The following is a 27,822-nucleotide window of genomic DNA, read 5'->3' on the forward strand; positions in this document are numbered from 1 at the left end:
AAGGAGTATTTTGTGGCCAAGAACATTACTTCTTCCCCTTTACGATCTGGTCACCTAGTTACACATACAAATGTTTCCCCCTCCCGAGATGTGGTGCCACTAGAGATATACGTGTTGTTAATATTCTTGGAGCCAACTTTATCTTAAAAGGCAATCCTCTGAACTGGCAGTAGATTATACCTACCATAGATGTGAGGAACGTCTTCTGTTTCTGGTACATCAAGATGTGAAAGGAAAATGCTACTTACCAGTATGCATCTGTTCTTAGCATGTAGGGCTGCAGAACCACGCACTATTACATTAGATCACCATCTGGTGGAGGGCCCGGATGATTACACTTTGTTGTGGTCTTGGAAGAGTCTTTGTCTGTTGGATGACTCCGCCCTTAGATCATAGTGCGCATGGGTATCGACTCCATCTTCAGATTGTTTTCGCCATTGGGCAAATGATGGAGCTGTAGGAGTACATATAGAGATGACCATGTATTGTGTATCTAGATAAGATAATACTGGAACAGACACAGGTTGCAGGGGCGGTGGGTGGGTGTGTGTGGTTCTGCAGCCCTACATTCCAAGAACAGATGCATACTGGTAAGTAGCATTTTCCGTTCGAGACATATGGGCTGCAGACCGCACACTTTTGCATAGATTGCACAGCAGTTTCTCCCTTAGCGGCGACCACCCGCGTCTTTTGCAGTAGTTTGAAATAATGTTTTGAGTACAGCCTGGCCCACACTTGCTTGTTGTTTTGCCTGCACATCTACACAGTAGTGTTTTGTAAATGTGTGTGGCGTAGACCATGTAGCTGCTTTACAGATGTCATCTAATGGTATGTTTCCTAGGAATGCCATAGATGCCCCTAATTTACGGGTAGAATGAGCCCTAGGTGGAATGGATAGAGTGCATTTTGCTTTTTGATAAATTTGAATGGACTTAACAATCCATCTTGCAATGCACGATTTTGAAATTGGATTTCCCTTATGTGGAGGAGAAAAAGACACAAACAGTTTACTTTTACGAAAAGGTTTTGTCCTATCAATGTAGTATAGAAGTGCTCTCTTTACATCTAATGTATGTAGAGCTCTTTCTGCCACGGTTTGTGGTTGGGGAAAAGTTACTGGCAACTCAATAGATTGATTGAGATGGAAAGGTGAAATTACCTTTGGCAGAAACTTTGGATTTGTTTTAAGAACCACTTTATGATGAAGTTGTATAAATGGTTCTTGGATTGTTAATGCTTGTATCTCACTTACTCTTCTAAGTGAAGTAACAGCTACTAAAAGAGCAACTTTCCATGTAAGGAACTGTAATTCACACTTATGTAATGGTTCGAAAGGAGCGATAAGTCTTGTGGAAACAATATTTAAGTTCCACACTGGAGAGGGTGGTATTCTGGGAGGAATTATTCTTTTAAGTACATCCATAAATGCTTTGATTGCAGGTACTCTAAACAATGACAAATGTTCTCTGTTTTGAAGATATGCTGCTATAGCAGCAAGATGTAACCTGATTGAGGAATACGCAAGTTAGATCTTTACAGATGTAACAGATAGCATATAATGTTTTGTATGGAAACATCTAAGGGATTGATGTTGTTATTTGTACAATATACAACAAACCTTTTCCACTTTGCTGCAGAACATGCTCTAGTGGTAAGGCGTCTTGCTTGCTTTATGACATTCATACAGTCAGGTGGTAAATATAGATATCCAAATTCTAAGACCTCAGGAGCCAAATCGCTAGATTGAGCTGATGGGTCTGGATGCATTATCTCTCCATGGTTCTGTGTTAGTGGATGTGGAGAGAGTTTTAGTTTGTGATGTGGTACTACTGACATCTCTAGTAGCGTGGTGTACCAGGGTTGTCTTTCCCATGTTGGTGCTATGAGAATCAATGTGAGAGAATGTTGCTGTAGCTTGCGTACCACTAATGGAATTAGTGGGAGAGGTGGAAAAGAGTACGCAAATTTGTTTGACCAGTTCATCCATACCGCATTGCCTTTGGATAATGGTGTAGGTATCTGGCGGCGAAGCTTGGGCATTTAGAGTTGTTGTTTGTAGCAAACAGATCTATCTCTGGTTGACCCCACTTTTGGAAAAATGGCTGAAGAACTGGATGATGAAGTTCCCATTTGTGTATCTGTTGTCTTCGATGACTTAACAGATCTGCAACTTGATTGTGAACTCCTGGTAGATGTTCTGCTAATAGAAAAATGTTATGAGGATTGGCCCATCTCCATATGCTCTGTGCCAGCTGGGAGAGCTGTAGGGAGTGGGTTCCTCCTTGTTTTTGAATGTAATACATTGCTGCCATATTGTCCGTCCGGACTAGTACAGCTTTGTTTGATAGGTAATGCTAAAACTATTTTAGAGCTAGAAATAAAAAATCGCTAGTAACTCCAGATGGTTTATGTGGAGTCGTTTTTGTTGCATTGTCCATGTACCCTGTACTGTGTGATTTTGTAAATGCGCTCCCCAGCCTGTGAGAGATGCGTCTGTGGTTAGTATTATCTGTGGAACAGGTTCTATAAACGGCCGGCCCTTGGAAAGGTTCTTGGTGTTCCACAATTGCAGAGAGCGATACGTCCGGTAGTCTACCACCACCAGAACGGTTATTTGTTGCTGAGCCCGATTCCACTGACTTGCCAAGCACTCTTGAATGGGGCTGTGACGGGGTGGGTTCCCCAATGGGGGTACAATCCCAAGACATGGACTGGTGGTCAGCCACCCCGCTTTCACCTACTTCCCTTCCCTCGTTTCAGCAGCCTGAAGCCAGCCCGCGGGATGCGTGGGCAGTACGAGACCACAACCGCTGGTGGCCAGACGAGGAGCTGGAAGTGACGGATCCCTTTAAGTGAGAGTATACAACGAACGTAGACACACCCTCCACAAGCGTCCCGACGTCAAAAGAAGAGAGAACCCAGGAAGTGGCGGACGGCGTTTTCCAGGAGGAGAAGAGAGGAAGTACGAAGAGGAGAGCTGCGAAGGAGCCCTGCAGACCAGGAAGGAGTCGGAGAAGCCAGGAGGCCACCCGTTCCCACAAGTCGCCCCTCCACGCTCCCATGGGAGGAGCGTGGCTCAACAGGTACGGGGCAGAGTGGCGGGCTGGGTGGGACGTCGGCTACAGCCTACCGAGTAACCTGTACAGTGTATAGAGAATAGCCTTGTGTATAGTCCTCAACTCCCCTGTTCCCTGCACGAGCACACCGCAGTATATTCTCACTGTGAGCACTGGTTACCCTCACTCCCGGTCCTTCCCCTCGAGTCCCCTTCCACTAAATCCGTCCTCTTTCTCCTTTTATTTCGGTGGCTGCTTCCGGAATCTATGAGACAAGCGGACACCTGACTGAGAGCAAGCTGGAGTCCACAAGAAAACCACCCATCGACCCGGCTGCCTTTGCCAGAGAGAGAATTACAAGCAGAAGGAGGAAGTCCGATATAAAAATAAAACCTTCCCTTAAAACTTTCTTTAAAATCTCTGACTCCATCTCTTCCTCCTCCCTCTCCAACCCTATCGAACCCAGGACAAGTGATGTCAGAAGTGGGATTGCCAGCACAATCCGTCTGCAGCAAAGAGATGGATGCCCCGATTCAACACGTGATTAAAGGTCAGGAAATGCTCAAGTGGGCTGTGGAGCGGCAGTTGTCCTCGGCACACGAAGACAGGGAAATGTTTAAGTCTACCATAACGGCCCACATTGAGAGCCTGAAGCACGTGCCGCTTCCACCAGGGTTTGGTACCAGAGAGACTCTGGTACATACCCCAAACCCATCTGGTATTGCCCTACAAAAGTATGTACGAGGTGAGGATCCAGACGCCTTTATGATGAACTTCGAAAGGGCAGTCTGCGCTTTGGGATGGCCCGAAGAGAAGTGGCCTTTCTTTCTCGCACCTCTCCTCACGGGGAGGCCCAGTCGGCCTACCAAGCCGCCAATCCCCTGGGGAACACCCCTTATACGGTAATTAAGGACGTCATTTTGGATCATTTGGGACTCGATCCGGAAGCCTATCGAGTGCGCTTTCGAAAGGAGAGAGGGGTGCCTGGGGAGAACCCCAAAACTTTTCTTCCGTTTAAAAATGATGGCAGATAAATGGTTGAAGCCGGAGTTGTGCAACAAGGAGGAGATCCTGAATAAGATTTACTTAGAGCAGTTTATGGACTCCCTCCCTTATGCTTCCCAGAGATGGCTGCGCCAGCATTCAGGAATGGACATAGGACAGGCCATCGAGATGGCTGCTATGTTCGCCGGAGCCCAGCCCAGGATCCTCAACTGGGAAAGCGAGAAAACCAACACACCATCCTCACTCCAGAAGGTGGAGCAGAAATACAAACTAAGTGGGGAGCCACCGCGTCCCAGACCTCCTGGAGGCTTTACCCCATTGGGGAGAGCTCCCCAATGCTTCGAGTGAGGGGAATGGGGCCACATAGCCCGAATGTGCCCCCGCAAACGTCCCCCTGATGAACCGATTGAAGTGGGGTACCTACCCAAAACTGTGCTCTACACGGCAGAAATGGGTGCTTCATTTTATGTAAGTATGGGGATGAATGGCTATAAAGTAAGGGCTCTTCTAGATTCCGGGTGCAGACAGTCCGTAGTGCAAGAACGCTTTGTCCTCCCCAGCCAGTTTGTTCCTAAAGCGACAGTTTACATACGATGCGTCCATGGGGACGTAAAACCTTACCCCTTGGCCTCGATTAAATTAACAATCCCCGAAAAGGGTCGTGTACTGTCAGGGTGGGGGTGGTGGACACCCTACCCGAAGAAGTGATCCTAGGAGTAGATAACCCTGAGTTCCTATCCCTCTTTCAGAACACCCTGAACCAACACCAACCCCCGGAGCATAGGCCTATTCCTGTATACATAACCCCTGAACCATGGGCAGAGGACCGCAGTTTCAAATTCGCCCAAGACGAAGACAGAACCTTATACAATGCGTGGGAAAGCGCGCATTCTTCCCAGGGAACCCCCACCCCGACATATCCCCAGTTTATCATCAAAAGAGACCTGCTATACAGGGTATCTCAGGAAGGGAGCTGCCCCAGTTGTTAGTACCCACACCCTTTAGGGAGCAGGTGCTCTTCTGTGCCCACACCCACCTCACTGCTGGACATGCAGGGAAAGAAAAGACCACAGAGAGCATTCTAAGGCACTTCTTTTGGCCTGGAATATATAAGGAGGTACAGGAGTACTGTGCACGATGTGAAATCTGTCAGCGACGAAATACTCACAAACCCATAGGGGCCCCTTGCAACCGATGCCCATCATAGGCATACCCTTTGAACGGGTGGGCATGGACCTAATAGGCCCCCTACCTAAATCCTGGGACGGTGTGGAATTGGTTTAAGTCTTTCCTGACCAACTGCCGGCAAGTGGTCTGGGCACCTCCGTTCTCTGCCGAAATGCCGCCGCTCGAGGTGGAGGTTCCTCAGGGGTCCATCCTCAGCCCCACCCTTTTCAATATCTATATGGCCCCTCTTGCGGCAGTGGCGGAGTCTTTTGGTGCCCAGATCATATCCTACGCGGATGACACCCAGCTTCTTTTTTCGTGTGGCAAGGGTGAAAATTTCGACAGCGGGAGGATTCGGGAATGTCTAGAAGCTGTTTTCAAGTGGTTTCAGGTACACAGTCTGAAGTGCAACTCAGACAAGTCTGAGTTGCTCTTCTTTGGCTGCCCGCCGGATCCGGGCTGGAAGTCATGGTGGCCTGGTGATACGTCTCCACCTGACACTGCATCATTAAAGGCGAAAAATCTGGGCTTCCTGTGTGATGTCGACCTCTCCTTTAGACCCCAGATCATCGGGCTCACAGGGAAGTGTTTCGGCATCCTAAAAATGTTACGGAAGTTCCTCCCTTTACTGTCCCTTCAGCACAAAAAAGTCACTGTGCAGGCCCTGATAGGGTCACGTCTTGACTACGTGAACGCCCTCTATTTGGGCCTTCCGAAATATCTGAGGGGTCGTATGCAGGTCGTGCAGAATTCGGCGGCTAGAGCCATTTTTGGACTCCCAAGAAGGGCGCGAGCTTCGGAGCTTTTAGAGCAACTTCACTGGCTTCCGATTGCCAAGAGAGTCACCTTTAAGATCTTGACTGTGGCTTTCAAGGCGCTTCACCGAATTGGCCTTTGCTACCTTGGAAAGCGGATTGCCTTCTATGTCCCCAGAAGAACTCTCAGGTCTGCTCATGAGACCAAGGCTGTAGTGCCCCCTATCAGGCGCACTCGTATTGGAGGTCGTTCCTTCCGGTACCTAGCACCGCGCTGTTGGAACGATCTCCCCCGATCTTTAAGAACAGCTACCAATCTGCTGGCCTTCAGAAAGGAGCTAAAGACCTGGCTCTTCTCCCTGTAATTTTTTTGCCCGTTCTTGGAGCACTGCTATGTTGTATACTTTTCCTTGTTTCTCTCTTCGCCAAAGCGCCGGGACACTCCTTGGAGTAGCCGTGCGCTATAGAAGAGCCAATATAACATAACATAACATATAGTGGACTATGCCACGAGATTAATTGAAGCGATTCCCTAGAGAGCTCCCACCACGACTGCCATTGCCGGGAAATTCGTAGAACTGTTTTCACGATTAGGCTTCCCCAAAGAAGTCTTGACCGATCAAGGCACCCCCTTTACATCCACACTGATGAAGGAAGTATGCAAAACGTTGGACGTAAAACACCTGAAAACGTCCGTTTACCACCCCCAAACTGACGGATTGGTGGAAAGATACAATCAGACCCTCAAGTCCACCTTGAAGAAAATGTTGACCTCAGAGGGTCCGGATTGGGATCGGCTGTTACCCTTGGCCCTCTACGTGTTGAGAGCACAGAAACAGAGTAGCCTAGGATGCTCATCCTTCGATCTCCTGTATGGCTGCCTCCCGAGATCACTGATGGAGATGACCAAAGACACGTGGGAGTCCGAAGAAGCGCAAGAACAGAAGTCCGTGGTGGAGTATACCATGCAATTAAGAGCTAAGTTAGGCAAACTAAGAGACCTAGCCTACTCCAATCTGGAGAGTAGCCAAAGACAACAAAAGAAAAATTACGATAAAGGAAAAAGATTGCGGCGCCTTGCGGTGGGAAAGTGGGCCCTAGTGTTGCTACCCTCCATCGGCAGCAAGAGCAAAACTGAATGGCAAGGGCCCTTCCAGATAATGGAGACGATAGGGGACACCACATACCTGCCTCTCTTCCACCAAAACTCAATGCTACCACATTAATCTCTTGAAGGAATGGCTGGGACCCGCTCCCAAAGGAACCCATTCGGCGGTACCCTCAGCTGGCAGAGTCACCTCCACGGTGGAACATCTAGTGGTAAACCCTAACCTGCCGAAACAGAGGAAGAAGGACCTGGCGAATGTGGTACATTCCTTTTCGGATATCTTTTCAGACCTGCCGGAGAAGACGGACTTGGTTGAACATCATATCGAAACCCCTCCTGGAAAGGTGATCAAACAACGGCCCTACCGTATCCCCACGGCTAGACGGGAAGCCGTAAAGAAAGAAGTCCAGGATATGCTGTCCCTGGGAGTAATCAGACCCTCAAAAAGCAACTGGTCCTCGCCCATCATAATGATCCCGAAACCCGATGGATCCAAACGGTTTTGTTATGATTTTCGGGCCTTAAACACCATATCATCCTTCGATACCTACCCAATTCCACAGGTTGATGAGCTGATCGAGAAGGTAGGCGACGCCCAGTACATTACGACCATAGACCTCACGAAGGGGTATTGGCAGGTGCCCCTTCGGGAGGAAGACCGAAAGAAAATGGCCTTTGTGACCGACGAGGGTCTCTATGAATTCACCGTCCTTCCATTCAGCCTCCACGGGGCGCGGGCTAAGTTCCAGCGATTGATGAACACTATTCTCCAGCCCTGTCGTTCAGTTCAGCTTATTTGGACGAAATTGTAATATACAGTCGTAGTTGGGAGGAACACCTACACCATCTACGGCTCATCTTGACCGCCCTCCGACAAGCCGGGCTACACATCAACTCCAAAAAGTCATGGGCAGCCTTCACCAGCGTTAACTACCTGGGGTACGTATTGGGAGATGGTACCATTGCACCACAAAGTGAAAAGGTGAAAGCCATTGCAAGTATTCGGTTCCCTGAAAACAAAAGCGACCTAAGAGCATTCCTAGGCCTCATAGGGTATTACAGACGCTTCATACCCCGATTTGCTGAGGAGGCCGCTCCCCTGACGGGCCTGTTGCATAAAGATGTGAAACCCAGAGAGGTAAACCACCCCTCCAAGGAAGCGTTAAGGTCCTTCAATACCCTAAAACGCATCATGACAACAGCCCCTGTTTTGATGTGCCCTGACTTCGGTAAACCGTTTATTCTCGCCACAGATGCCTCTACCGTGGGAATACGCGCCGTTTTATCCCAGACAGGTCCAGATGGACTAGAACACCCGACCTATAAATTAGTAGAAAATTGTTCCCCAGAGAGTGCAGGTATTCCACCATAGAGAGGGAGGGGCTAGCCATTAAATGGGCCATAGAAAAACTGCATTTCTATCTGGAAGGGAGACCATTCATCCTTCATACTGATCATGCCCCATTAAACTGGATGCACTAAAATAGCAGTAAAAACCCCAGGGTACTCCGCTGGTTCCTGTTCCTCCAACCCTTCGCCTTTTCTGTATGCCATTAAAAAAAAAAAAAAAAAAAAAAAAAAAAGGAGCGGACAATGGGAATGCAGACTTTCTATCCAGAGTGTTCCCTCTCCCCGAGCGGGAGAATCCAGGGGGGGGGGGGGGGGGGGGGGGGGGAAGGTGTGTGACGGGGTGGGTTCCCCAATGGGGGTACAATCCCAAGACATGGACTGGTGGTCAGCCACCCCGCTTTCACCTACTTCCCTTCCCTCGTTTCAGCAGCCTTAAGCCGGCCCGCGGGATGCGTGGGCAGTAAGAGACCACGACCGCTGGTGGCCAGAGGAGGAGCTGGAAGTGACGGATCCCTTTAAGTGGGAGTATACAACGAATGTAGACACACCCTTCACAAGCGTCCCGACGTCAAAAGAAGAGAGAACCCAGGAAGTGGCGGACGGCGTTTTCCAGGAGATGAAAGGAGTTTACCACATCGGAGAAGAGAGGAAGTACGAAGAGGAGAGCTGGAAGGAGTCGGAGAAGCCAGGAGGCCACCGTTCCCACGAGTCGCCCCGCCATGCTCCCACGGGAGGAGCGTGGCTCCAACAGGTACACGGCAGAGTGGCGGGCTGGGTGGGACGTCGGCTACAGCCTACCGAGTATCCTGTACAGTGTATAGAGAATAGTCTTGTGTCTAGTCATCAACTCCCCTGTTCCCTGCACGAGCACACCACACTACGGCAGTATATTCTCACTGTGAGCACTGGTTACCCTCACTCCTGGTCCTTCCCTTCTCGAGTCCCCTATTCTTCCACTAAATCCGTTCTCTTTCTCCTTTTATTTCGGTGACTGCTTCCAAATCTACGAGACAAGCGGACACCTGACTGAGAGCAAGCTGGAGTCCATAAGAAAACCACCCATCGACCCGGCTGCCTTTGCCAGAGAGAGAATTACAAGCAGAAGGAGGAAGTCCTATATAAAAATAAAACCTTCCCTTAAAACTTTCCTTAAAGTCTCTGACTCCATCTCTTCCTCACAGTCCCCTCCTCCCTCTCCGACCCTATCGAACCCAGGACAGGGGCGCATTTGTAGTCTTGCATTTGGCACTATGAAAATGCAAGATGCCATCATTCTTATTAGTTGCATGAACACTCGAGCTGGCAGTGAGTGTTGTGGCTGGAATCTTTTGATAAGATCCTGCATAATTTGCATTCTTGATTGGTTGGGGTACGCTATTGCCTTGGAGTAAATCTATTGTAGCACCCAGATACTGCTGAGACAGGGATGGTTGGAGATGGGACTTCTTTTGATTTACTGTGAATCCCAGTTTGTGTAGCAGGCATATTCTGCCAGATTCATGAAAACCATAATCTGCGAATTCTAAATTGCGATTAATACCGAATCGCAATTTAGAATTTGCATAATGGGATTCATGTAAATCTGCGATAAAATATAGCGAATCGCATTCGGCCGCAAAAGCCGATAGCGATTATCCTGAAAATGCAGAAATATCGCAAAAACGGTCAAATTCCGTGTTGAAATTGCGATCTCGCTAATAGCGAGATCGCAAAAACGGGAAGGCGCATTTCGAGCACTGTGATGACATCACAACCAGGAAGCAGGCAGTTCCCTCCCTCATTCAGAATACTGAGGCAGAATTGGAAGCAGCACTGCTCAGAGCTCCACTCCAACCACCTCCAGTTTTTGCATTTGGATACTGCAGACTGCAGATATGTCACAGGAAGCACCAGGGCCCAGTGACACAGGAAGAAAGCGCAAAATAAAATTCTCCAAACAGGAGGTGGAACATCTGTAAAGACCATGATAGACTTTTTGGCAAGAACTCTAGGAGGGTGCCAGAGGCCGAGAAACGGCGACTGTGGTTGCGCATCCGCGCAAAAGTGAACTCTGTTGGAGTCACACAGAGATCAATTGACGATCTCAAAAAGAGGTGGTACGACCTCCGAGGTCGTGCCAAGGAGAGGGTGGCTGAGAGGCTGGGTGAGTGCCTTGCAACAGGAGGGGGAGAGCCTACAGTCCCTCCCAACACCCCATTGGAGGATCGTGTTGAGGACACATTGCAACCTGAGGCATGCGTGCGGGTAACCCGGTTGGACTCATCCCGACCCACCCAAGACAGCCAAGGTAAGTGCCATGCGACTGCGACCCTGTCCCCTAACAATGGCCATGACCCTATAGCTACTCATAATAAACCCCAGTCATGCAGCCCATGCACACCAGAATATCCCTATAGCATTGTGGGACATGTAGTCTGACCACATTGTACAAAAAGTCCCATGCAGCCAGACATGTCCTAATGTACTCAATGCAACAGCCAGCCAGGGAATGGTAGCCAGCATGCATGTAGCAACCTCACATGTCAAAGATACATGTAATTAATCAACGTCCACTTTCCATCACAGGTGGCGCTGATAACACCAGCAGCGACAGTGAGGGGCTGAAAAGTGATGAAACACAAGAGGATCCTGAGGGTGAGGAAGATACATCCACACAACCAGCTCCATCTGGCCAAGCACCAGTGCCAGCAGGCGTACCACCACCTGAAACGCCAGCTACAACAGGCGCACCACCATCGTCAGCTGTGAGACCCATGCCAGTGGCATCGGCAATACCAGCAGCTGCAAGACCAGCGACACAACGCACACCTACTGTGCCCACCCAGCCCTTTTGTACCGCTTTTGGCCGCCATAGGTGTGGCAGGGTATGCTCAGACGCGAGTCCCTTGCTCACTTTGCCACTGGATTCAAGCAAGCCGGGCTGAAGACGGCTGGAATGCCAGAAACCGGTCTTCGGAAGCTTGTTTCCAGTCCAGGGAAGACCTGGCTTGGCAGTTCGGGCTGGACTGTTCCCATGAGGCACAGGGTCAGACTGATTTGCATATAGCCATGTCTGAACTGGGGTGGCAGAGTGGGCTAAAGAACGGTTATGGATTAAACCCAGATCTTTTGACTGGGTGTGAGTGTTTGATTGATTCAGATGCTCCGTCCATCACCACCCCCTTTTGTACCGTGCCCACCCAGCCCAGCAGGCAGGTCAGGGAGCGGCGCCAACACATCACGCACCGGCAGGTTGGGGATGACTGTGCGTGTGCCAGGGCTCTCAATTGTGTACCGCATGCTGGGCGTGCACCAATTACAGGCACGACACCTTTCAGCTATACACCTGCAGCTGCACAATACAGGCAGGAATGTTGCCCATCTGTCCGACCGGATGACCACAGCTATGGTGGCAAACACTGCGGCCATGGTTAGCCAGCGAAACCTCAGCCGCCGCCGCCACCGCCAGCTCCTCACGCCTCACGGCGTACACGCGCTCCAATTATGTAATTGGCAACGCCACTTCCCAGCTGGCCCGTAGGTCTCTGGCCATGCAACTCCAGATGGTCCAATGCGGTCAGGACGTGGCACGGGCACTCGAGCAGGTAACCACTGCTGTTCAGGCTCTGCAGCCAAATGGCCATGGCCATGCAGGAGGGGATGACACAAGTGAGGGGACATCTAGTCACAGCAGCCTGTCTTCGTCACAGATTAGTGTTCCACGCCGCAGCAGCAGGCCCACTGCGGCATCACGTGCTCAGCCGGAGGAAGAGCCGGAGAGGCGACTGGGAGCCGCGCGCCGGAGGCGCCAATGACATTAATGTTCATAGGGCAGGGACATGCTGCTGACATAAGCATGCCCACTACAAAATCTCGAGTGGTATGACGCAATACTCCTCAAATGTTACTGTTTGAAATAATGCCATATTATTGTGCAACCAAAAATAATATTTATTCAATAATAGTACATCAGACTCATGTCATTATTTCCAGTGTCATGCATGAGTGAAGTGTTGGGTGAGGGGAGTGGGTGCACTAGAAACAGTTCATTGTGATTTGGTTGCGCAGTCTGTCCTTCAGCAGGATTTTCCCCGTGTGCATGACGTGCATGTGCAGGTGGGCGGTGGTCCCCTTCAGACTCACTACCAGAGATGTCAACAGGGATCCTGCGCTTGGTAGCAATGTTGTGAAGGATTGCACACACGGCCACAATGCGGCAGCAGACCTCAGGATTGTATTTCATGGCCCCACCCATCTTGTGCAGTATGCGGAACCTGCTTTTCAACAGGCCAAATGTCCTCTCAATACAATTCCTTGTGCGTATGTGTGAAGCATTAAATCGCCGTTGCTGTGGTGTTGCAGGGTTGAGGTATGGGGTGAGGAGGTACTCACCGAGAGCATAGCCGCTTGTCACCTGAATGAAAGGAGCAGAGGGTGAGTGCCTGTTCTGCGCAGCTACATGATCACAGTGTACAATTTTGGGGCATGTGTACTTACCTAGTAGGTGACCTTCCCCAAAGTCTCCCCTGGCCAGTCGTGTGTGGATGCCGCTGTGCCTGAAGATGAAGGAGTCATGTGTGCTCCCCGGGTACTGTGCCACAATGTCCGTGATTAATGTTTTTGCATTGCACACCATCTGGATGTTGAGGGAGTGGTAGCTTTTCCAGTTGCGGTACATGTACTCCGTTTCTGCAGGTGGGCAAATGTGAATATGCGTACAGTCAATACATCCTATGACGTGTGGGAATTGAGCTACATTGTAAAATTGCAGCCTGGTCTCATTGAGGTCCTGTTGGCTGGTGGGGAATGATATATAGTGGTGTAGCCGGGTCAGCATAGCCTCCAGGAAACTCCTTAGGCAGCGGGACATGGTGGGCTGGGATATCCCCCCTGCAACAGCGACCATCCCCTGGAAGCTTCCGGAGGCCAGGAGGTGCAGGCAGCACAATACCTGCACATGTGTGGGCACGGCATTGGTCCTCCTTGTTGGGTGCTGCATCAGGGGGTCTAGGTCCCGGATGAGCTTGATTATCATAGCCCCACTCAGGCGGTACTTAGCATACATTTGCTCCCTGGTTTGGCCCAGAAGGGTGACCCGCTGGTATCCTCCGTCTGTTCCGTGCAGCTCACTGCAGCCTTCGCCGCCTCACCAGCATGTAGAGTCCAGGCACTGTGGGAATCCCCAAGCTCCAGCTGCATGTCCTTAAATGTGTTTGGCCAGCCCTGCACCTGTTGGGAGTTAGTTAACCGTTTAAAAAAAAAAAAAAAAATTCCTTACTGGTTACCACCTGATTTGAGTTCTTCTTAATTTGCGCGTCGCTATTTGCGATTTTCTCGTATTTCGCTATTTGCGATTTTTCATGAATGGCGATTGCGACTGTTTTGCGACTTCGCAAATTATTTCGCAGAATCCATGGTTTTTCGCAATTTCCCAATCGCAAAATGCCCATCCTCCAGGATTCTGCGAATTTATTTGCGAAGTCGCAATTTTTATTTAGCGATTTCGCTTTTTTGGAATTTTCTGTTTCTTGAATTCCTTTCCGTCAAATTGCGATCGCAATTTGGCTTCATGAATCTAGCCGATTGTTTGACGCGTGTGCTGTACACATTGGTTGTATGACTTGGATTTTATTAACCAATCGTCCAGATATGGGAAGACATGAATGTTGTCCCTTCTTAAGTGTGCGGCTACTACTGCTAGACACTTTGTGAACACTCTAGGTTAAGTAGTTACTCCGAAAGGGAGTACCTTGATTTGGTAGTTTTGACCTTCTAGAATGAACCTTAGGTACTTTCTGTGCGATTGATGTATGGGAATGTGGAAGTAGTGTGGAAGTAGGCGTCCTTGAGATCTAATGTGGCAAGGAAGTCTACCTTCTTTAACAACGGTAGAACCTGTTGTAGTGTGACCATATGAAAGTGGTCTGATTGTATGTACAGGTTTAGGGGCCTTCGATCTAAAATAGGTCTGAGGGACCCGTCCTTTTTGGGTATGAGAAAGTATAGAGAATAAACTCCTGTGTTTTGATGTTGTTTTGGGACTGGTTCTATTGCATTCTTTTGCAATAGAGATTCTACTTCTTGTCTTAGCAGTATGAGGTGTTCCTATGACATGGGACGTTGTCTGGGTGGTATTGTTGCGAGGAGTGGAAGTGAGCTCCAGGCAATAACCGGACTGAATTATTTGTCTTACCCACCTGTCTGTGGTGATGGAGTTCCAGACAGGTAGGAACTGTTGTAACCTCCCCCCCCCCCCCCGACAGGAGTGGAATGGTCTGGTGGGATGGAAGGGAAGTCACTATTTGGGAGTAGAGGCGTTGCGATTGTGGTTTCCTCTACCTTTACTCTTATTGTTCTTTCCTCTATAACCTCCTCTATAATATCCTTTACTAGGCGAGGTTTGGTTGGGCGCTTTAAAAGAAGCGTCGAAAGGAAGGTCTATGGGCTTGTGTTTGTAAAGCTCCCATGGATTTTGCCGTGTCTATCTTTTTTCATCTTTGCGCTTCCCAGTTTGATTTTTCATCTTTTCTAGTGCACTATCAAATGATAGACTGAAAAGATGTTGTTGGTCAAATGGTTGATTTAAGATACTGGGTTGTACTTCTGGTTTAAACCCAGAGATGCGTAACCATGCATATCTAGGTAACAATACCCCTGTATTTATTGCTCTAGAAGCTGTGTCTGCTGTGTCTAGAGCACATCTTATGGAGGTATTCATAATAATTTTGCCTTCCTGTATTAGGTCAGAAGCCCTGGTTTTGTATTGCTCTGGCAAGTGTTGCATGAGTGACTAACTCATCATAATGAGCTCTATCATATCTTGCTAACAATGCTCGAGTGTTAGCAATCCTCCAGACATTGGATGCTTGTGAAATGGTGCGTTTTCCTGAAGCATCTAAAAGCTTGGTCTCTTTGTCAGGGGGTGGAGCATCCCCTGTTTTCTGAGAGTTAGCTCTTTTTCTCGCATTTGACACTACTAGTGAGTCCAATGGCAACTGTCCTTTAATGTATGCTGGATCAGTTGGAGACGCTTTGTACTTCTTTTCTAGCCTGGGGTTTATTGCCCTTGCTCTGACTGGGTCTTTAAATATTTCAAGTGCATGTCTTACCACTCCACTAAGTATTGGAAGTGTGGTAGTGGTCTTATGTGATGACATTAGTGTGTCCATTAGGAAGTCTTCTTCCATCTGTGTGTAGGTCTACCCCATGGAAAGTGGCTGCTCTATGAATGAGCTGCGTAAACCCAATAGGGTCATCTGGGGAAGATGGTCTAGAAAGGTATACATCATCTTGTGGCAGATCTGGTGCATCTGGTGCATTATAATCTTCCCATGGGTCACCTGATGGCCCAGGAATATCATCTGGGTCATTGATGTCATTCATGTGGTGTTCACTCTGTATGTCCTGTGAGTAACTATCCCCATCATCCTCATCTTGTGGTATAAGACTATGTGTACTAGATGGTGAATGTACAGGAGAAATATCTACTGGTACTTCTATTTCTGGTGAAATAATCCTCATTGGTGAAGTTTGAGCATGTTTTTTTAGAGGAACTGGCGGTGTTTTAGGATAGTCCATTTTCCTCTTTTCAGGCACTGAAGTGATATGTCCAGTCTTTGGATTAATATGAAGAGTTTTTTGCTTTGGATCAGGTTTAAAAAGCTCTTCTACTGGCAAATCTTTCTTCAGCGCAGATTTGTATGGTATGGGGCCGAAATGCTTAGATTTAACAGGGTCTATTGACTTTGGAGCAGGTTTTGGTTCCAAAGATTTTTTTTACTAGGATCTGTGCTCCTTGGATCCGGAGTTTTTGTTCCCGGAGTACGTTTAGACTCATCTACCTCCGGAGCCGAAGTAGGTTTCGGTACCGGAACCTTCTTCGGGTCCACTTTTTTCAGAACCAGGGTGGTTTTTGGTTCGGTAGCTTTGGGAACCTCTTTCGGTGCCGAACTTGCTTTCAGTTCGACCACTTTCAGTACCGCAGGATGCTTTGGTGCCGGTGTGAATTTTGGCTTAAGGACCTTCTGCTTTTTGGGACCGACAGACTGACTCGAGCCAGAGTCGACTGAAGGCTTTTTTGTATTCTTCGCTGCCGAGCCAGAAGGCGGGGCTTCGGAAGGTTTTGGTCGGTGTGCACCTGGACCCGAAGGTGGAGGTGGAACCAAAGCCTGTCCCGGTACGGTGGGGTGAACAGGGTCGACGTCTGTACTCACGACCTGTTGACCAGCTGGAAGATCATCGACTCCGGAAGCTGAATACTCGGTTTCAAAAGCGATGTCTTCGTGCTGCTGTTCTTCGGCCTCTACTTCAATTGGAGCCTAGTCTATGATGAGGTCTGGTGTCGACGAAGATGACTGCGCCATTACTCTTTAAGCTCGACGGTCCCGGATTGTTTTCTTGGACCGGAATTACGCACAGGCCTCACAGTCTAGACTCTCGTGCTCTGGAGAGAAGCAGAGATTGCAAACCTCATGAAGATCGGTGTGAGGGAATTTGTGTCCACACCGAGGGCACTTCTTGAAGGGTGTTCTTTCCATAAGCCAAAGGCCCAATGGTGCAGTTGGGCCCGACGAACACTGGAATCGAGAAGTGAAGCCTCTGTTCCACACTGGTAACCGGAATCAATGTCGACGACGATACAGATGGTATTTTGATTGATTTATGGATTCGAAAAGAGATTGGAAATCTGAGAGTATGTCGATACCGGTTGCATGGTCTCGGAGGATAATGACTATCCTTAAGTCATTTTTTTGCATCTGGGCTAAAGGCGGATTAGACTGCATTTTTTTAACAGAACTTTTGGGGCTTTTTAGAGCTGAAAATACAAATATGCTGTGTTTCTTGCACTTGTGACATGGCAGTATTGGTATGTTGTACCTAGAGTACTTTGAGCCTCAAGGGTATTCTCTGTGTGGTGCATAAGGTCTCAGTGGACGAGTGTCTGCCGGAGCTGTGCAATGTGTAGTGTAGACACAGACTCCTCTAATGGTGTCTAGTCTTCACTGGAATCGCTCAGCTACTTCTTTCAACAACCAATTATTTGAAGTGGCAATTTCTATCTTAGAAGTCCCATGGAACTCTGCCTTTTTTTTAAATTCATTTTGCAGCCTAGATTATCCTTTTTCAAACGGTTTTCTTGCTGGGAATCCCACCCAGCACGTTCCAAGCCTGTCCCACCTACCAAAGACTCTGCATACTTGACCCAGTGGCTCGGTTTCCCAGCTTGAATTGGGCTGGGCTGGAATTTACTGGAAAGCTTGTACTTATCTTCCTTATTGGCTACAGCTGTACTTTGAACAGAACTGGGTAATTTTAAATCGCTGAAAAAGTCAAAATCACAAGGGATATATTCTCAAAAATCTGTCCGTCGATTTTTGAAAAACTAAAGTAACGTTTTCCCTTAGTGCATTAGTTGGTAACCTTCCATTCCGTGAAAGTTTGACGGAACCCGTCCACATAAAAACAGATTTGAAGATGGCAGCAAGCATTAGGGGAAAGCTACTGCAGGGTGACGGAGTCATAAAGGAGATATAGGTGATATTAGTCTTGACTATAAAACATTGAAGGAAGAATACTCAAAGAATGTGTGACCTAAGCACTAACGGAGGAATCCACACCAAGTTCATGCCTCAAAAAACATAAGTGTGTATACCTCTATCAATCGCAGTACAAAATGCTGGATTACACAGGCATTCACTCAACAAAGTATTCTAAAACTAAATGGCTTATTTAGAGCTGGTCGACTACAAGAACTGGCGGTTTACCTTAACCATAGTGGAAATGGGATGCACCCTTCGAAGGTTCTTCATGATGGTTTCTGCTAGGTCAGCAACAGAAAGACCAATGGCCCAAGATGTGTACCCCTTAAGCTTGATGACTTCATAGGCACTGCAAAGAGACAAAGCAAATGAATAAAATTGCCTTAAGTATGCCAATAATCTGAAACCAGCATATACGGGTTGAATTTTAACAACTAAAAACAAAAAGACCTTGCTGCAAAATGCAAACATAATCCACATGGTCATGTGAAGTAAGAGAATGATCTTCCTTTTTGAGCCTTTCTGCGTTACTAGTTGCTGCAATACCACACTGTGCAGTCACTGCACCACTACAACAGTACTATGCCCACAGTTCTTGAAAAGACAAGACATGGGCGACGCCAAACAGCTACTGCGTGTACTTGAAAAAGATCCTCCCGCCCTATCAACGAAGATAGAAAATGTGAGATTCTTCTAGTTAAATAACTTGCAATTTAACATTCTGCTCGGCGAATGTCCACCCTCAGAGCAACAGAGACCACCTTGTTCGAAATAAGCTATATTCTTCAAACAAGGGAGAGACAGCTGCTATGGTTGTAAACCACTTCTCTGCTGCCTCGGAAACACTTGATCATCACTCTCCCCAGGACCACCTACCCCATGTGGTTGGGGGCTCTACTTTCTCACAAACAGCAAGAAGCAGCAGTTTTACTACCTGGCCTTTCTCAGTCACATGAGGATTCTCACAGAATAACCTGCGACATTACACTTCTCAAAATATAACTCAGAACCTCATATTTTTCAAGTCAAACTGGGAAGCGCAAAGCTATGAAAGTAAAGGCAAAATGTAACCACTTTCTATTCTGCGTTTATCGTAGGGAGTGAATAAAGGTGAATATACTGAAGAATGCAGATTACAAGACGCAGAAGGGAGCCCAGTTCTACTTTCACTATCAGCTCAGTTCGTGGCATCACCTTATGCAAACACTGTGGTGCTCCATATTCCAACCATTTCTAAGCACTTCCTAGTTCAAGGATTCTTAGGTGCTCCGGGTTCGAAGCATTCTGTGATACTCCCGATTCTAAAAATTATTCCTGCTACATATGCATTGCATTCTGTGGTGCTCCCTATTCTAAACATTATGTACTACTCTAATGTTCCAAGAGAGAAGAATTCGCTGTTAAGAACACGGGTGACTCCTCTACGGATATGTTTCAGCTCGTCGCACATCGAAATAAGGCTTACCTGTCCACCACCTGCTTGTGAACCTCCTTCCAGTTCTCTTTGTCTGCATCACTTCCCAGGTCAGGGTTCAGTGTTTTCAAACAGACACCAGCCACATTAACCCCACTCCAGACAGGGACTGGAAGAGAATTATTTTAACACTTTAGAATCGTATTTTTCTGTATATAAATACATATACATATATATATATGTATATAAATACATATACATATATATATATATATATATATATATATATATACACATATATACATATATACATACACACACACACACACCCACCCCTAGACCAGATGCATAGGTTTTATTAATCCGAAAGGAGGTTTAACATTACTTTTTTTCACAGTTTTTAATTTTCATCTGGTAAAGCACATTCACCTCAACAGATTTTTTACTTCACTGTGTGTCTTTTAGTAGCACTGCACAGAGGGCCTGGACTAACGTCGTATTCTGCACACTAAAAATTGCACAAGCAGCGGTGGGGAAGGGGGGATTCAGCACTGGACCAAAAACTTTAAACTTCCATGCAGTGACATGTTTGGGGGTAGTTAGATTTTTAGGCGGACCTCGCCTACATTTGTAAAACTCCTCATTGTCCAAGCATTTGGTAATTCAATCACTGTGGCCACAAAGTGACTTTATAAATGTGAACTGAGGGTGAACACCAAGGGGGTAACCTACCAACATTCACATCCGAGGTTTCAAACAGTACTATGCTTGTGAGCCTGGCATTTATTACATTCCACCACAGCAGGATCAATATTTAGATGTATAGAAAATCAAATGTATGGCTGATCTTACTGCTACTGATACTTTGTTCATAGATTTGCCACAATCGCTATCCAGAGCCGTATAGGTTATCACACCCCCCCCCCATGTAACATTTTACAGCAAGGTTAACTGAGTGACCTTATCTGTGGTGTAAGGTTTGAAAGTACAGTTTACATATTTGCGAAACCCTTGAAAAGGCCTCCTCGACACCCACCCCACAAACTTCATGGTCACCTGCTGTATAGAGTTTAGTCCAAAGGTCTCGCCTACTAAGATTACATGCCTGACCTTTGCAACGCAGGCAAATATAGATCACACATATAGTGTTACATGTTGCGGTGGAAGCATGGTTCAAGCAAGCTTTGCTTCCCTGTTCCTGGTGTGGCAGATAACATGAAAGCTTTGAAAATGAATTTAAACATGCAGGTCATCATAAATATAGCTTATCAACTTCACAGCCATGTATTTGTTCTCTCCAGTAATCACGTCCTCGTTTTATTTGCATGTATTCCCAATGTGAACACATGGGAACCTGCAGCACGTACAGACTGCTTAATATCTGCGTGCAGTCACACAAACTGAAATCTTTCTCCAGGCTCAGATCCTGCTGAATGCAGCAGTGACCACTGTGCCCTCGGCCTGGTCACCCCCACACCTCCCGCCTGCTCCTCCTTACCTGCCTGAGCCTCGCACCCAGCGACGCCCCAGCCGCCACAGGACCACCCAGCGACGCCCCAGCCGCCACAGGGCCGCCGCCGAGCCCCCAGGCTTGCCGCCGGGTCCCACGAGACCCCGCCCCCCCGGCCGCCGATTGGTTCCCGCGCTCCCCGCCTCCCCGCAGACCCTCCCTACCGGCTCCCCTCTTAAGGGGTCCCACACCGCTGCCCTGGAGTGACCACTGTGCCCTCGGCCTGGTCACCCCCACACCTCCCGCCTGCTCCTCCTTACCTGCCTGAGCCTCGCACCCAGCGACGCCCCAGCCGCCACAGGACCACCCAGCGATGCCCCAGCCGCCACAGGGCCGCCGCCGAGCCCCCAGGCTTCCCGCCGGGTCCCACGAGACCCCGCCCGCCGATTGGTTCCCGCGCTCCCCGCAGACCCTCCCTACCGGCTCCCCTCTTATGACGCCCCCAGAGCGACCGCGCAGCGGACGCGCGCAGCGGGAGCACCGATTGAGCGCCGAAGGTGCGCCAAAGGTAAGCCCGTCTACGCCTGGACAGCGCCCAGCTCCAGGACCCCTGTCCCTCGCAGACCCCAGCCCACCCGCCGGACGTACGACGCCGCCACCCTCAACGCCGGCCGAACCCCTGGATGCTACCGAGCCACCCCAAGACGCACCCACGGACCCTTCACCTGCCAGTCCTGCATGTTCTCCTGCATCCGGACCTGCACTGCACCAGCATCCACCAAGCCGAACACCAGCAGCAACCACCTGAAGTGCATCCTGCTCAACACCCGCTCCGTCCACAGACACGCCGTCCAACTTTGGAACCTCCTCGACACCACAGCTCCTGACGTTGCCTTCCTCACGGAAACCTGGATGAACGACTCCTCAGCGCCCGACATCGCCATCGCCATCCCAGAGGGCTACAAGATCATCAGGAGAGACCGCGACAATCAGACTGGAGGAGGCATCGCCATCATCCACAGGAACAGCATCCGCATCTCGACCAACACCGACGACACCCTGACAACCGCCGAACACCTGCACTTCCAGATCCACACCGACCCCAAGACCACCCTCAGGGGCACCCTGATCTACCGATCCCCGGGACCACGCACTCAATTCAGCGAAGACATCGCTGACTTCATCAGCCCGCACGCCCTCCCCTCCGCTGACTACATCCTCCTCGGGGACATCAACTTCCACCTGGAGAACAACAACGACCGCAACACCACCACCCTGCTTGACAACCTCGCCACCCTCGGACTCAAGCAGCTGGTGACCACCCCCACCCACCTCGCCGGACACACACTAGACGCCGTCTTCTCGTCCAGCAAAGACATCGCCTTCAGCCACGCCACTGGACGGACCACAGCTGCATCCACTTCACCTTCAGAAGGACCACGGTCCACCACCACCAGCAACAGGCTGCACGAAGAAGCTGGAACAAGATCACAGCCGACCAACTCGCCGCATCCCTAAACCAGCACCCTCCCGCCAGCTCAGCGAACCCCAGCCAAGCCGCCGACAACCTCACGAAATGGATCTGCACCTGCGCGGACGAACTCGCCCCTCTGAGGACCCCGCCCAGCAGACCCGGAAGCAAGAAGGCCCCGTGGTTCACCGACGAACTCATGAGCTCCAAGAAGAACTGCTGTGCCCTCGAGAAAGCCTGGAGAAAAGACCCTACACCGGACAACATGACGACCCTCAAGCTCGCCACCCGAAAGCACCACCAACTGATCCACGCCACCAAGAAAACAGCATTCAAGGACCGGCTGGACAACAACGCACACAACAGCAAGGAACTCTTCAACATCGTGAGAGAGCTCTCCAACCCCAACGCCGGAACCAACGACATCACCCCATCGCAAGACCTCTGCAACTCCCTCGCCTCCTACTTCCACAACAAGATCGCTGACATACACAACAGCTTCAACACACAAACAACGCTCCCCACGACCACACCAACGCCCCCCACCACCACCCTCAACACCTGGACACCGATCAACCTCGAAGACACCATCAGCACGATGAACTCCATCCACTCCGGATCTCCAACCGACCCCTGCCCTCACCACGTCTTCAACAAGGCCAACGCTGTCATCGCACCCCACCTGCGGGACATCATCAACACCTCCTTCGACACCGCCACCTTCCCTGAGAGCTGGAAGCACGCCGAACTCAGCGCTCTACTAAAGAAACCAACGGCGGACCCCACCGAACTCAAGAACTACCGCCCCATCTCGCTCCTCCCGTTTCCAGCCAAAGTCATCGAGAAGACCGTCAACAAGCAACTGGCAGCCTTCCTCGAGGCGACTGGATCCCTCGACCCATCTCAGTCAGGCTTCCGGGCCAACCACAGCACCGAGACCGCCCTCATCGCTGCCACTGACGACATCCGAACCCTGCTGGACAACGGAGAAACAGCAGCCCTCATCCTCCTGGACCTCTCCGCGGCATTCGACACTGTCTGCCACCGCACCCTAGTACAGCGCCTCGGCAACGTCGGAATCAAGGAGAAGGCACTGGAATGGATCATCTCCTTCCTCGCGGGAAGGACACAGAGAGTCCGCCTCCCCCCGTTCAGATCAGAAGCCACGGAAGTCATCTGCGGCGTCCCTCAGGGCTCCTCGCTCAGCCCCACCCTCTTCAATGTCTACATGAGCCCCCTTGCGGCCATCGCACGCCAACACAACCTGAACATCATCTCCTACGCCGATGACACCCAGCTGATCCTCTCCCTGACCAACGACCCCGCCGCCGCCAGAGCCAACCTACACGAAGGGATGAAAGACGTGGCCGAGTGGATGACGACCAGCCGCCTGAAACTGAACACAGACAAGACGGAAGTCCTCATCCTGGGCTCCTCACCCTCCGCCTGGGACGACTCCTGGTGGCCCCCCGCCCTGGGCAACGCACCCAAACCGACAGACCACGCACGCAACCTGGGCTTCATCCTGGACTCCTCCCTCTCCATGACCAGACAAGTCAACGCCGTCTCCTCGTCCTGTTTCAACATCCTGCGCATGCTACGTAAGATCTTCCGGTGGATCCCCACCGAGACCAGGAAGACGGTCACCCAGGCCCTCGTCACCAGCCGTCTGGACTACGGCAATGCCCTCTACGCCGGAACCACCGCCAAGCTCCAGAAGAGACTCCAGCGTATCCAGAACGCCTCGGCGAGACTCATCCTCGACGTCCCCAGACGAAGCCACATCTCCAGACACCTGAGAGACCTGCACTGGCTCCCGATCAACAAAAGAATCACCTTCCGGCTCCTCACCCACGCACACAAAGCCCTACACAACCAAGGCCCGACTTACCTCAACAGCCGCCTCAACTTCTACGCTCCCAAACGCCATCTCCGCTCGACCAGTCACGCCCTCGCTGCCGTCCCCCGCATCCGAAGAGCGACAACAGGAGGAAGGTCCTTCTCCCACCTGGCCGCCAAGACCTGGAACTCCCTCCCGACCGACCTACGCTTGACCCAAGACCACCTCTCCTTCAGGAAGAAGCTCAAGACCTGGCTGTTCGAGCAGTAGCGGACCCCCCCCCCCCTTAGCGCCTTGAGACCCTCCGGGTGAGTAGTGCGCGGTATAAATGCCTATGATTGATTGATTGATTGATTGATTCCAAAATGGCTGGATTTACCAGCAGGTACCTTCAGCCAGGGCATATACTGCACAGCACGTATTTCTGGGGACAAAATTTATGGCTCAATCAGTTAGAGAGGACCTGTGGAATGAACGTTTGTGGACCTAGTTACCGCTGCTTTTCCTTCTTTCCCTCATACCTCTTACAAATGTTGGATATTTTTTTCTGGCAACGTTCGCATGGGGAAATATATCTTGGAAGTAAATATCTAGCAATTTCAAACAGGGTGCAAAATTCCTTTTGTGCCCGATTGAAAAGTACCAGGCTGGCTGATACAAGGGCATTCTCGTTTAAAAAGCGGACATGTTTTCATTGCTGCAATCACACAACCTTAGCTCTAAGCTGGTGTCAGCAAACTAGTGTGGTCACTGGTCAGTCCAGTCTGTTCCTGTTTTTAACGCTTGACTGCCGCTTAGGAGACATTCTCCACCTCACCCAGCCTGTTACGCAAACTGCCTTTCCTCAATAAGTAGTGAAAAATCATTTAAAATGTAACCTTGTAAGGAAGAAGCTAAACATACCGCTAGAGTCCCCATGCTCTCCAACGACCCAACCATGGCAGCTCTGAGAATGGATACCCAGTTTTTCTCCCATCAGGTAGCGGAATCGGGCGGAGTCCAAATTGCAACCGCTGCCAATAACACGGTGCTTGGGAAAGCCGCTGATCTTCCAGGCCACATAGGTCAAAACATCCACTGTTGATTTAAGAAAAAAAACAAGATAATGTTTTGGGCATGCATCACACTTGTACAGTAATAGTCCATAGTGCAAAGTGTAGCTGCAGGGCAGAGATTGCTAGCTACAGTGACACCTTGAACTATTGCAGAATTAATTTCAAATGCATATTACCTCGTATGGATCTTGCTCTCAGACCAGCAGGGCTCTTTTAACAGGATTCAAATATCCGAAGAGCCCATCCATCAAGATTACCCAATGACCTCCAATGAGGACGTTAATTGAGACTACGGTACCCAAAGTGCAGTTCAAATACTAGCCATTCAGCTCTCTCAAAAATAACATTTTATGTGCAAGATTGTTATAGGACGAAAATTAGTTTGTATAGAGCATATGCATTTACAGAAGGCCCCTAGATAGCTTACTGGCATCAGTATGCCAAGTTACCTTTCCTTGTGCAAAATATTGCCATCTGGTACAACACTTTACGTGCATTTAAATGTAAACCCAAGAGTTGAACCATGGACTCACCTGGCTACCCTTCTTTTTAGCACTGCACAAAAGGAAAATAAGGGAGTGGCTGATCTATTTTTTCCACTGAAACTTTTTGTACAATCCCAGATCAAGCTTAGGCCTACCAAACTGCTCTCTGCAGTCAGTACTGGTCTGTTCACCCCCACAGAACTCTCAAGGGAGAGTTAACCAAGATTCATGGGTTGACAGGAAAAAAGTCAAAGCCTATTTGGTGGAAGATATCAGTCTGTGCCACGACCAGCTGACCAGCGTCCACCACACAAGTACAGAGAAAGCATTGAGTAAATCTTGCATGGCATCATCTCACCTGGGTTTGAGACCACGAGAAGCATGCTGTTCGGGCTGTACTTGACGATGTTCGGAATAATGAATTTGAAAATGTTCACGTTGCGCTGAACCAGGTTAAGACGGCTCTCACCCTCCTGTTGGCGGGCGCCAGCGGTGATGACGACCAGCTTGGAATTTGCAGTCACGCTGTAGTCTGTCATGGAACATAATGCAGTATAATTGAACACAGTTAAACAAATATTTACTCCTAGATTAATGATCAATACTCCAAACACAAGGCTGACAACTCACCAGGGCAACTCCAGATAAAGATGGCCTTCACACCACTGAGTTTTACCTATAGTTTTTCATAATTTTCTTGTCTCGATGCATACGAGTTTGCACATGGTCATTCTTAATAGATGTATTGCTCCTAGGCACACTGTCCAAGTAAAATAGGTCATTATGCTCTGCTTCCTGGTCCCAACTGCACTGTGAACTTCAGCTCACCCTCGAAGAAGCAGCTTTAAAACAAATCTCCTCCACTTATTTCCCACTCGCTGTACCCTCCTCTTACTTCTCTAAAAGTGGTGAGGCATTGCCCTGCCATGTATGTGCCATACTAAGCAAGATTAAGAGTCAGGTATTCTAGGGTGAGATATCGCTTCCAATTACAGCCAGCATGGTGTTTCCTCCACTCGTGAAGGAATAGAAGTCTTGTTTAACCACATACGCGTCAAGCAAAAACCTAAGCGCGGCAGAGCCCTGGCCTGACTCCCTTCCCAGTAGGGGACGGAATGGAACATTCCCTGCAGCCAGTCCACACTGTCCCGGCAGGTAGTAAATAGGAGCCTTATCCCATATGGAATTGGGTTTATTTTGTGCATAATTTTAATCAGAAAATCTGGGTCCACGTGGTTATTCCCCATTACATGAAGATGAATTCAGAATAGCAGTATTGAAGTGCAGGGATACCAGCCGGAAAAGCCTAACATTCCTGGTGCTCACATGGTGGTGGAAGCCTAGGTTTTTTATTGATGTTATTTTTAGTCTAGAACAGATTCAGGTTGATCTCCAGATCACTGTGCAGAAAACATTCAATGTTACCGATAAACCTTTGCTTCCTGCCTTCGGTTCAGTGCATCAGTTTATGTAGGTAAACTAGAAAACCAGCCTAATTACAATGTAGGCAATTTCTGGAGCGGTCGTAATAAAAGAGATACATTTCTATTTTAATTATCACAATCCCAACATTTACCAGTGTGCAGCATGAATCCATGGACTCTACAATTCTGCTCTCCTCATGCACTGTTGACAGGCGGCGATTGTAAATACCCGTATTTACTTTGCAACCGACTTTGGATCCACAATCTTGCATTGGCAGCAGGAGCAGGGAGTGTAAATAATGCCCTTTCACATAGTAACCTGTTGGCAGCCAGCCATGGCAAAGTTTCAAATGATAACGTGAATATTTGCTAACCAAGTATAGGATAACACGGAAGAATCAATACTAGTACACAGCTGGGATATTGGCCAGCACCAAGTACATTCATGTTAAATTGTTATGGGAAAAACTCACATGAAAACCTCCCTAGCAATCTGCTATGAAGAATCTGGCCTGGGTCATAAGTCCTTTTGATGACATGAAAAGAAAAGCCCGCTCCCTGGTTGGCATTCAGTCAAAGGACTTGGTTATCCAAGTGCAAATACTCAAAAAACGATATTCGCAGGATCACAAAACAAGACTGAATTACCCAACGCCAACCTAAGCGCTCCAATGCCTTGGATGGCACATTAAAAGCGGTCGATAGTAGATTGTGGTTACCAGGA

At 49.1% G+C, this 27,822-nt stretch overlaps 1 protein-coding gene across 2 annotated transcripts in view; it reads right to left on the reverse strand.

Annotated features, from left to right (window-relative positions):
* Positions 1–27,822, reverse strand: part of LOC144822978 (L-lactate dehydrogenase A chain) — a 65,584-nt gene that overhangs the window by 6,420 nt on the left and 31,342 nt on the right. For both annotated transcript variants that reach the window (XM_078681068.1, XM_078681069.1), the window contains exons 4-7: positions 26,033–26,206; positions 25,038–25,211; positions 19,425–19,542; positions 18,185–18,308 (exon numbers count right to left, since the gene is read on the reverse strand). In XM_078681068.1, coding sequence (XP_078537194.1) covers positions 18,185–18,308; positions 19,425–19,542; positions 25,038–25,211; positions 26,033–26,206 — 590 coding nt within the window. The remainder of the gene's footprint in view (positions 1–18,184; positions 18,309–19,424; positions 19,543–25,037; positions 25,212–26,032; positions 26,207–27,822) is intronic.

Source organism: Lissotriton helveticus, chromosome 3_1, assembly GCF_964261635.1.
Source record: "Lissotriton helveticus chromosome 3_1, aLisHel1.1, whole genome shotgun sequence".
Classification (NCBI taxonomy): Eukaryota; Metazoa; Chordata; class Amphibia; order Caudata; family Salamandridae; genus Lissotriton; species Lissotriton helveticus.